The sequence below is a fragment of the Elaeis guineensis genome, chromosome 3, assembly GCF_000442705.2.
Source record: "Elaeis guineensis isolate ETL-2024a chromosome 3, EG11, whole genome shotgun sequence".
In the NCBI taxonomy this organism is placed as follows: domain Eukaryota; kingdom Viridiplantae; phylum Streptophyta; class Magnoliopsida; order Arecales; family Arecaceae; genus Elaeis; species Elaeis guineensis.
This window is the reverse complement of record NC_025995.2, coordinates 94,753,083-94,764,972: the sequence shown is the minus strand read 5'-3', so window position 1 is coordinate 94,764,972 and position 11,890 is coordinate 94,753,083. Positions and strand designations below refer to the sequence as shown.

At 40.0% G+C, this 11,890-nt stretch overlaps 2 protein-coding genes and 1 non-coding gene across 3 annotated transcripts; 1 reads left to right on the top strand and 2 right to left on the bottom strand.

The window, feature by feature from the left end:
- Positions 1-32: 32 nt before the first annotated feature.
- On the bottom strand, positions 33-4,591 carry LOC105041755 (probable arabinose 5-phosphate isomerase). Its single transcript, XM_010918774.4, has 3 exons — positions 3,687-4,591; positions 2,423-2,646; positions 33-461 (listed from the first exon to the last, which is right to left on the bottom strand). The coding sequence occupies exons 1-3, from the start codon at positions 4,341-4,343 to the stop codon at positions 305-307; spliced, it is 1,038 nt and encodes a 345-aa protein (XP_010917076.1). The 5' UTR covers positions 4,344-4,591; the 3' UTR covers positions 33-304.
- A 3,338-nt stretch (positions 4,592-7,929) lies between these two features.
- On the top strand, positions 7,930-8,003 carry TRNAI-AAU (transfer RNA isoleucine (anticodon AAU)). Its single transcript has one exon. It is a non-coding gene; the product is annotated as a tRNA-Ile (tRNA).
- Positions 8,004-9,332: 1,329 nt separating this feature from the next.
- On the bottom strand, positions 9,333-11,843 carry LOC105041756 (pentatricopeptide repeat-containing protein At5g15300). The gene has a single exon (XM_010918775.4). The coding sequence runs from the start codon at positions 11,769-11,771 to the stop codon at positions 10,125-10,127; it is 1,647 nt and encodes a 548-aa protein (XP_010917077.1). The 5' UTR covers positions 11,772-11,843; the 3' UTR covers positions 9,333-10,124.
- Between the last annotated feature and the right edge of the window lie 47 nt (positions 11,844-11,890).

Here is an 11,890-nt window from a genome sequence, read left to right as displayed (position 1 = left end):
TTAACTGACTGCAGAATGATAATTTCCATATAGTAAAACAAGCATGTTACTAATCCAAAGTGTTCATAAAGAAAAACTAACATCTTTTACTTACAGCCTCAGCAGGTCCGCAGCATGCTGGGATCCTAAGTAAAAACAAATACAACAAAAAGCAGGACTATCATATGCATGCCCTCACCAAATTTGGGAATAAAATTGAACTTAAAGAAATGCATCAATATTTAGAGCATGTTATTCATCCTAGACTGGGGCAGATACAAAGAATTGCATTGTAAATAATGCATGAAAATAAGCTGAATAAAGTTCACAAGCCTGCCGAAACCAGTCCATGCAAGGTAACGATCCCAATCACAACATTCTGATCATCTACAACTGGCAAGAATTGCACAGCAGATGGTGGTGATTCCATTTTCTGCATCGCTTCCACTGCCATCGCATCCGGGCTGATTGTTCTTGGGTTTCTGTGAACAATAAACATACATCAGAAAAAGAAGTGCACCTATGACATATAAGATCGAGCTATTGATTACTTCAGCCAAAATTATTAAAATACAACCTAAAGACAGCAGCTTATGAAAATGGCTAATAACCCTAAATTACATCCTTCTTTACATGTTATCCCAATGACATTCAGAAAGACAGAAGCACTTGATCAGTAGCAGGCATGATGTCACAAAAGCATCAGTATTTTAACATGGCAATTGGCACGAGAAAACCAGGTTACCTCCCAACTGGCAAAATAATTTGATTCAAATATCATAATCATTTCCAGCTCAGAAATAGGCCAAATCATGATACTTTTTCCTTGAAAAACTTGCACTCATGCAGGAGTACACCTGCAGCTAGATGGTTATCGACAACTGCCCCATAAGAATTTCTTGTTTGCAGAAAGTTGAACAACCGCACAATTAGCAGCGCACCAACATAAAATTTACAATTGATTTTTGTCATCTTTTTTCTTTAAAGGTTGGCGTAAAACAAATCAACACGTGCAATGATAAATTTCATCCAAGTTTCAAGGATGACGACCATTTATACTTGGATTCTATCTATCATGTTAGTCGAGCATTCTCAAACATTAGCTTAGCTGAAATAGGTAGCAGGATCCGCATTAGCTGATGCGAGAGGTCAGACTCCAATATGCTGTCTTATTCAATTGAGCATTAATCTTTTAAATATGTAATTGGTTTATTGCTGATTTCAAAAACAGAAAGACATGTTATGTCAAAAATGCACTTCTAAATTTTTAATGAAGCCCGCAAAGCATTACAAATATCAATTTTGTGCGGATGACATGTGCACCTTTAAAAACTGTCCCTTCATTTTTAATGATTAAGCAAGATTCATCTCAGCAATTTATTAATAGTCATAGAATACGGCAAATGTGATTTCATTCCTTTTTTTCCTCCTTTTTTATCTAACTGAACCACAGCAAATTGGAAGAAACTATGACTACTTACACTCTTCATCTTCTGTATTACTTTATACTTTTATAGCCAATTCAAGTTCATTTCATTACCATGCATTTGGCAAAGGTTAGTCGTGGAAGTACAATACTGATATCATGTGCAGAAGTCAGATGGCTAGATATGAGTGATCAAAATAACGGTTCCATGTATAGCAAGTGCATTAGAGTCATGAGATGGGAAAGAACTAAGACATCCGGGATGTCGACTATGAGAAAAAAATTAAAATGATATACATTATACCATTTCAAATAGCGAAGAAGAATTTGGTAAGCAAACCCAAAATTGATTGAAAAGGCTTCTTAGTTGAAGTTTACTCTTTCCATATTTAAGAAAAACCCAAGCTAGGAACATGTAACAGAAAGCACAGTGGAAAGGTGGAACCGTTGAAGGATGAAGTCAATGTGAGAGTTCATCTTACAGCTACCAACAAAACGCTACCTAGTTGGAGCATGCTACTCATATTCACCAAACTGAAGTTTGGGAAGTGCATTTGATCAACATTTGCAGAAATGACAAAGAAAAGATCAGTGGGCTGTTCAGAGCTGGAATATGGCAGAAAATATATTTTCTGTAACCACTTGTCAGTATTCAGGTTTTGCTACTACGAGTGGCTTTTTAAGTATGCACTTAACTTATTTGGAAGCTTGCTGCATTGATTTTTTTTCTAATACACCTTGGAAAGTTTAAGTTGTTAGTTTCCTATAACGTTGCCATCTTACTTAAAACCAATGCAATTAGAAGCAGCATGCTTCCGCCCTCTGTTTTATGGAAAAAAGGAGACATTTACTAACTAAAATAAAAATTAAAAGTGCTACAAGCCTGCTAAGATCATAATAGATCATAAAAGGACAAGATGACAGAAAATAACATCAAAAGGATCTAGCAACACATTGCTCATACACCGAGTGTGGAGATTTTCCTACTTTCGTGAATTGAGAGACAGGAAAGCCTACCTATTGCACATCTGACCAACTGTGAGATTGAAGATGGCTGCACCATTAGCCTTAAGTGTGCGTCGCAGGTCACCATCTGTAAAGGTTCCAATCAAATGGTAGTTACCATCAACAACAAGCAGACATCCACATCCTTTACTTGTCAGCTCTGTAAGCTGATCCATTATCATGTCTCCTTCCTTGCAGAGAGGAAGCTGCTCCTGCTTCTTCATGACGTCTTTCACCTGCAGAGGAATAATTGGATCATTGTATTGTATAGCTCTAGAGAGTAACTCCAGAAACACTTTGAACCTTACATTGCCAGTCCATCGTTGCTAAATTATGCATCAACCAGAACGCCAATTACTCTCATGCCATGCATTTTCAAAGTCAGTCTCCATTGACTCCAAGTATACTTCGTATACATTTCCAATTATGACATTCATTTAAAGCATATTATCAATAAAACTATTATTATAAAGCAGAAAGAAATGAAACTATACCAGCCTAGGTCCCTAGTTGAACATTGACAATTAATCAGCAAATAATGAGGCTAGCTCACTGGTTATATGGCACTAATAACTATATGACATATGGAGACAGCCACCAAGGTAATGCACATTTTTCACTTTGCATTGCTTTAGATTGATTGGAATGGAGACTCTGGCAGTACATTTTTAAATTCGCAGATATTTCCCGTTCAAAATTCGCACCTAGGAGACCAGCAGAAGAGAAGAAGACAAACAAAGATATCACCACCTCATATTGGAGAAAAACAATTTCCACAAGAAAACAAATTGAAATTTAACAATAGATAAGATAGACTAACCAACAGAATTAAGATACTGCCTTAACAATAAAAGACTCACCATATCCACATTTCACAGACTTAAGAAATAATACCAAGCAACCAGACCCAGATCTTAGCATCAAAATTCGATTTTGTACCAAGATATAAGCATAATAGCCTAAACATACAAAATTTACAATATATGCTCCAGAAAAATCCCACTGTGAGAACCGACATTCTAATCTCAAATGTTCAATTAAAACAGGGAAGAAAAAAAAAAGGAATAAGCAAAGGAATCTAGATCTCGTAATCCAGTTAAAGTTATATATCTTTTTTCAAAATAAAACCCATGTCCAACTGACGATATTCGGTAAAAATTATTTTTTTTTTCACCCCAATGGGTTGAATCCATCTAAATTTACAAGAAAATGCCACATTTATCAGGAAAAAAACCAAAGACTTACCAAGATCTGGAGATGGTATTCGATAACAAACCTTAAAGATGAGGCTCTTTCCGATCTTGCCGGCGGGGTGGTTTGCGGCATACTGCTCCCGGGTGAGCTTCTTGGCGGCCATGAGAGCCGCGACGACGGTGTCACCGAAGACCATCTGGATGGCGGTGGAGGTGACGGGCGCGAGGTTAAAGGGGCAGAGTTCCCCCTGGAGGGGGAGATGGATGCTCATGTCGCAGAGGGCGGCGAGGGGGTTGCCCTCGACGGAGGTGACGGAGATAAGGTAGGCCCCCTTGGCGCGGGCGCAGGGAACGAGGCCAAGGAGCTCATCGGAGGAGCCAGACTTGGAGAGGAGGACGAGGATGTCTCCCGGGAAGAGGGCGCCAATGTCGCCATGGAGGGCGTCGATGGGGGCTAGGAAGGCGGAGCGGACAAAGCCGAGGGAGGCGAGGGTCTGGGAGAGCTTGTGGGCGACGATGCCGGACTTTCCAACGCCGGAGAAGAAGACGGCGCCGGGGGCATCGAGGAGGGCCTGGGCGAAGGCGGCTGCCTGGTGGAGGTCCACGTGGTCGAAGAAGTGGTCGAGGTGGCGGCGCTGGGCCTCGAAGAGGCGGCCAATCTCTCCGGTGTCGATCTCCGTCCTGCCGGATGCCTTGTCGCCGGCGGCGGCGGGAGCCCGAGGGGTGGGGAGCGATCCCATTTTCTTCGCTAGCTTTCTTTCCTCGACGCGGTGGGAAAGGAGGAGGAAATCGAAGGACGAGACGGCATTTGACAACTGGAGACCCGGGGAAAGGAGGCTACGGTGGGCGCTTGCGCGTATAAATCCCTATGAGGGCAAATAATCTGCCGTTGGATTTGGTGAAACGGAGCGCCGAAGGCGAAATCTTGCGCGTCACCATAGCCGGAGGATGTGCTGTCCCCCAAGAAAGGCCTGGAAGTTATGAAGCCCCTGTAGATTCCCTAACGGTTTGACAACCGGGTCCGTTGATGAACGGGGGATGATGAAGGGTAGGGTTTCAGGCGGTTTACGAGAGGGACCGATAGGATTTTTTAGTTTTTTCTTCCTCGGTTGGTCAATTATCGCCTTTTATACTCCAGGAGCAAGCGTCCGTGGCCTCCCGAGCATCCTTTTCTCGCGTTTTTTTTTATTTTTTTGACAGAAATCATTTTCTCCAGATGAACCGGCAAGTTTATACTTTTTTTTTTCTTTTTTTCCAACTTTTCCATCATGCTTCACTCCATAGGATTTATCAATAATTAATTGTTCAAGAATTTGATAGGAGAGTGGTTCAAAGGCACCTATGCTATGATTCAAAGATCCGACTTCAAATTGATTGAAGTGAGACGATGCCAATTATTCAAACCTATGATTTCTAGAGGAGAGCTTCCATGTTGTTTGGATTGGGATCGTGTATGCTTGATGAATATTGAGAGCGAACCATACAGCCACCGTAGATGATTAAAATATCATGGTGATTTAGATATGAGGGAATATATAGGGAGTACTCATCAAATATCTTGATTTTATTATTTGGGTCACAGATCTTATCATTATGCATGTCTTTCTGAAAGCAAAAAATACAATTGAATGGATGGCAGCCTATATTGCAGAGTATATTAGGGACCTCATGTGGAAGGATGGGAGGGTGGCCCCTAAGTCCTTTAGAAAAATTTTACTTTTTGGTTGATTCATATAAAATTTATAAAAATGATCCAGTTTTATCTTTTAAAAAAAAATATTCAAAGATTTAAGAAGTTAATCATCGAAAAAAAAAATATAAAGAAAAAAAGAAAAAAAATTATCAAAAAAATAGCATAAAAATAAAAATTATAAAGAGTGCCTTCCTATTTTTCAACCCTATAATCTATTATTTAGACCCTAATATGGCAGTTCTTGCAATGATGATTCCGCAATTCATAAAGGCAGAAGACACAAAAGGTATGTATGAGAAAAGAAAAGAATTATTGGTCTATTAAGAAAAAAAAATAGACATCAAATTAAGATGTTGTTGGACTTACAAGAGCCCATTAATTGCTAGCAATATTAAGCTAAAATTATTAGATAATTAATAATGTAGTAATAACTAGCAAAATAAGGTATAAAATTTAACAAAAAAAATAAAATGGGATTAGATGAAACCCACAATCTAAAACTCACATTCAAGTCCAAATTTGACTACCTTGACTTGGTTGGGGAGACAATTACAAAAATTTTATTTTTTGAAATTTGTTGCCAATTTTAACAAAATCAGAAGACATTTCTTACAGTGCAGGCTAACCCTATTAATTCATTGTAGGTAGCTATCAAATATCCTAATACAAATAGTAAAATGCATGCTTTATGCATGTGCCTAAACGGGTTGATGGACACGTGCTAGATTGGCTTCATTTGCGACCAGCACATTTAAGGCCCACATGGATGGCCAGGACATTTCGATGCATCGCTGTTGGTGCAAGCATAAGCATGAGCACAAGCATGGAACCATCCAACTCATCCTAGGAAGCCGCTAGATAATGTCAAATCACAAATGAAAAATTGGATGTTTATAAATGCGTCTGAGGTTATTGGCCCAGGCTAGTGAACACAAATAGCTTATGCGTGGCCCAAACGACTAACCAAGCACCATTTCCGTGTGTGCTGGGTGCAGAGTGTAAGCGAAAGTAGGATTTTAAATATTATAGGATAAAACAGTTCTGATTTTTTTTATGATATAGGATATAACGGCATCTTATCTTATTTCAATAATTGAAATAAAAAATAGTTCAAGATGCGCCGATTGAAATGCTGGGACAGTGACCTGATAGTTTTATGCATTAGTATATATCTTGGTTGATAATGGCGTGCATGGTGTATCTAAACCCCTACATGTTTGATTACTTAAAAATTTATTTTTTATATTTTTATTTTTTTCATGATATGGTTAAAATTTTTAAAATTATTTTTTCACTGTATATCCTTTGAACCATACATTTGGTGTTTAGTATAACTATTACTTTACTCAAAGTCCATTCAAACTCGAAGCTCCGTAAGAGTTGTGATAGGCATCCACATATTAGAGTAGAAAAAGAATGAGTGGGAGATGGAGGATAGCGGTGGCAATTTGGTCCGACCTATCAGATATCCAATCTGATCTGATCCGAATAGGATGGATTTTATCCGATCTGATTAAAATTTGAGTCAAATATGAATTTTAGAAAAAAAAAATCCAAAACGGATATGGATTGGATATAAGTTATAGTATGCCCCGCTCAAACCAAATCGGATATATATATATATATATATATCCAAATATCCAACACAAAATTTTAGCCATCTAAGCTTCCCGTATTCGGCCGCTCCACCTCTCCTAAACTTCCATATTCGATCACTCTAAGCCTTCCACCCAATTAGAACTCTTGAGGATGAAAAAAGTAGAAAAAAATTAAGAGAAAATGAAGAAAAATTAAAAAAAATAGAAAAAATTGAGAGATAAGTCCTTTTCCTACGTAGATTATTCTTTTTTTTTCTTTTTCTTTTTTTTTTATTATCTTTTTTGGAGATCTATAGGAAAGGAGAGTGCTTCAGAGAGATTAGAGGGGTTTTCGATGTCCTGATTGGATTTTTTTCCTCAAATATATAGGATTCTGTCTGAATTGTGATGGTGTGAGTTGGTTTCTTGATAGAAGCATGATATTTTATAGGGTTTGAATTTTTGATTGAAAAGATTCTTCTTTGGTTACAAGATTTTTAATTTATAGGCTCTGTTTCATTACACAATTTTTTTAAAAAAAATTTATATAGGAATTTGGGATATATCTGATCCAATTCGTTTTCAGAATTCAACCTGATTTGATCCGATTCGAGATGAATATGGGACGGATATGAATATAAATTTTTTACTGATGAGATAAATATGGATACCGACCAATCCAATTTATATCTCATCCGTTGCCACCTCTAGTGGGGCAGCCACATGTGAGATGATCTACTTTAAGGGCTGGGGGCTCAATAGTGCCTGATATGCTCTTTTGTGATCTAGGGGCAATGGAACTTCTGGCTTTCAGGTCGGAGGGCATCAACATAAGTGGCTCCCAACTATTCAATATTATGTGATATAGAATTATTTTATTTTAATCTCTTTCTTGCTTCTTAATGGTTCACCTTGGTTTTTGAATATATAATGAATAAAAAGATCGAGTACGCAAACAAGACCAAAATGTAATGGTAAATCTTTTGTCGCTTCAGATAGGTAGGAACTGGAATGTAAACGTTACATGAAATATAAGAAGTTAAACACAATACGCGTGGCCTATTAGCTCAGTTGGTTAGAGCGTCGTGCTAATAACGCGAAGGTCGCAGGTTCGAGACCTGCATGGGCCAGGATTAGTGTTGTCTAACGTCTGTTTCAATTTTGTGCAACTGGCAAGTCTTGAGCTAGCAGTATTTTTATGTTTCGTAAAGTTTGCAGGGCTGCTGCACTTGTCCACTTAAAATAAAATAAATGAAAACACTGTGATTAAGGTGATGGAACAATCAAACAGAATCTTTTACTTTTTTACAATTGGTAATCTAAAAATATATATTTTAATTTTCTGATTACCATTGCTTAAATTAATTAGTGAAATATAAACGTTCATTTTCTGCTAAAATAATGTTTTATTATCTATAACAAGTTATCGGATATTTTTTTTTTCAATTTTCTGCAAATGCCATTCTGAAAAAAATAGTGATACAAAATTTTTAATATGTTGTGCTGTCTGTGTTTTAAAAATTTGCAGGCATATGTTAGATGAATATATAAATGTATGGAGCAAGCGTCATGGATATGGGAATGGTTTCTTCTACATAGATATAGGATCCTATATCCGAACCTGAAGTCCAGCAAAAAAATGCATTTAAGAGCTATAAGGTTTAGAACTTTAAATTACTTCGAGAAATGTTCGCAAATCTTGAGTGAAAGGTGGTAAAGGAAAACTGCAAGGAAACTTTCCTGTATAAATAGTTCTACCCTGGCCTAAAATCTTTAACTTATTTATTTTTGGTTAGAAAAGGACTGATGGCTCAATGCAATGCTGTGATCCCAGCTATATGAAATCTTTAACATGGATTTCATCAGAGTGTAAAAGTCAGTATCTATTTGAGATTAGATCCTAATAGTAACTACAACATTTCATTTAGCTTGATTTTGCAGCTCAGTTTGCTGGACTGGACGATTTTTAGGCCATGAATGCTTGAGGTAACCACAACTAAGATTATGGTGATCTTCTAAAATTTTGTGATTGGAAATGTAATTTGTGATTGGAAATGTAATTTGGCTCATGGTCTTCCATCTTTCGCAGAAACGAGCTCGAGCTCTTTTAGACAACCTTCCTCAAGCCTTACTGATGGCTCCCTTCTATGTGTTCCTTGAAGTAATCATTAATGTTCACTAATTTGGAAGGCTCTATTTTTCAGGTTTAATTCCCGCTTAATCTCCAGCTACTCAAAAACTTCTTTGGTTATGAACCCTATCCTGGTTTCCATGATGTCGTCAATGCAAAGATATAAGCTGCGTGAAAAGAATGGCAGGAGAAACAAGCAGAAGAAAATTTCCTGTCTCCAGTCTTTTGAGTCAGTTGAATGATGTTGGTTCCTTGATCTATCTATACTTGTAAATTTAAAGCTATAATTTGTGTGTTTCGTTAAAAATATAGTTTTGGACAACTCAAATGAGTGTGATATGAACAAATTGTTTCACAGCATATATAGTTCACAGAAGGATTGCAATACTTACCGAAAATGTGAATCAATTGAAATCCCTCTACTGTTTTGATAATATAAACAATGATTATAGCTGAGACAGAACAAAGAAACTCCAGCACTTCATCTGAAGAATGCTATTTAACTTTTGTCTGCTCTGGCTTTTGAATCCTCTACTTATGTGGCCTTTGCTTCCATGGGCATGCACTAAAATTCAACCCCACCTGAAAATGAAGTCAGCATGCCCCCAAAAAAATCTAGCTGATTTCAGTCCATCTGTTTCTTGTCATGGTAAAAAATGCTTCCTTCCTTCAATCAGGTCCACATAACTATAGGCAAAAGGCAATCCCCAGTCTCTTCCGTTTCCAAATTTCCAGATGTTAGAGGCTGATCACTATTTCCAGGTATGAAACGTGCATGCGGAACTCTGGAATCATTAAAAGCTTCCATGAAACTATTTTGGCATCTTTCGTATCATCAAATTCCCAAGTACATTGGGCTGCATGCCTGGCGGTTGGCAATTGAAACAATCTGATTGAGCATGGTGCTGCTTCTGTGGAAAAAGGCTCATAAACCAATATATGTAGGCAGTATTAAAACCAGGATGGCCTTCTTCAGCCATATCTTCGACCTCAAAATGTTAGGCACCTTTTTGCATTGGCTCCTAAATATTGGCAGCAATCCATGTTATAGTCAATGAGTGCTCCAGACTAACAATTCCTTCAGATACATTTCAGAAAATCCAAATTGGAGTAGTCCTGATTATGAAGTTGTACCAATAGTCATTGAACAGTTCCTTTTCGATCTCGAAACAGGCTCTGGATGCAGCAAGAAGTGCATCAGCTCTTTACCATCTGCCTCAATTAAAGCCCAGCCAGCCTCCTTGGTGATTCCTCTGTGATCCATCAACTTCCTCACCTTCTCCGCTCCATTCCACTCCCCCATCGAAGCATATATGTTGGAGAGCAGCACATACTCCCCACTCGCATCATGTCCCATCTTTAGAAGTTGTTCATTTGCACGCTCTCCCAACTTGACATTCCCATGGATCCTACAAGCTCCAAGCAACGTCCTCCACACGATAGGATTTGGCTCAATCTTCATAGCATCTACGAACTCGAATGCCTCTTCTAGTAGGCCAGCGCGTCCCAGCATGTCCACCATACACCCATAATGCTTAATATTTGGCTCAATTGCATACTCATTTTGCATGAGGGAGAAGTATTCCTTGCCCTCTTTGACCAACCCACCATGACTGCAAGCAACCAAGACAGCAACAAAAGTGATCTCATCCGGCCTCACCTTCTCTCCGAGCATATCCTTGAACAGAAGCACGGATTCTTTGCTGTGCCCGTGGAAAGCTAACCCTCCGATGATCGAATTCCAAGTAGAAACGTCCCTCTCCCTCATGCCTCTAAAGACCTCTATGGCTCCCGCTATGCTCCCACACTTTGCATACATATCTATCAGCGCATTCCCAATAACTACACTCAAGCCCCTTTTCAAACACATCTCCAGAAGAGTGTGGTGTATCCTCTGGCCAAAATCAAGAGCCCCAGACTCGGCGCAAGCTGACAACAGGCTCAACATGGTCACCTCGTCAGGCCGTTCTCCTGCCCGACACATCTGATCAAACACCTCCATCGCTTGCATTTGCGATCCACACTGCACATACCCAGCAATCATCGCATTCCATGACACAACATCCCTCTCTGGCACTTGATCAAACAGCTCCTGAGCCTTGACCATCTTACCTTGCTTCGCATAACCAGTGATCATGACATTCCAGGAGACCAAGTCCTTCGACGGCGTCTCGTCAAACAACTGACGGGCAACGTCCAGTTCACCTCTCCTTGCATAGCCAGCAATCAGAGCAGACCACGCGACAACATCCCGTCTTGCAGGGCCGTCGAATAGAGCGGTGGCCACTGCCAGGTCCCCACAATTGGCGTGCAGGTTAATGAGGGCGTTCCTGACGAAAGTATCCGATTCCAGACCGAATTTAACAATCTTGGCGTGGAACTGGGCGCCGGTGGAGGCCGAGGAGAGCTTGGTGCAGGCCCTGAGGAGGAAGGGGAAGGTGAGCTTGTTGGGCCTGGTGCCGCATCTCTCCATCCGGACGTAGAGGGAGATGGCGTCCATAGGGGTGGGGGTGTGGGCGGCGCCGCGGATGATGGTGTTCCACATGAAGAGGTCCGCATGGGAGATTTGGTCGAACAGGCGGCGGGCGTAGGCCATGGCGCCGGGGATGGAGACGGCAGAGGAGAAAAGGAGCTCCCGAAGGGCGGAGGGGTCGGAGAGGAAGCCTCGGACGATCATGAAGGCATGGATTTGCTTGAGAGCACGGAGGCTCCGACATCGCTGCCATATCCCCGTTTGGGGTCGTTTGTTGCCGGATTTTCTTATCATGAGCTCCCGCAAGGGCTTTCCGTGACCCGAAAAATGCCCCCATGTTATGAGCTCTGCTGGTTGTAGCCTCGTAGGGCCAGGACGAGCCGAGCCATACTCCTATTCAAATCTATCCCGAA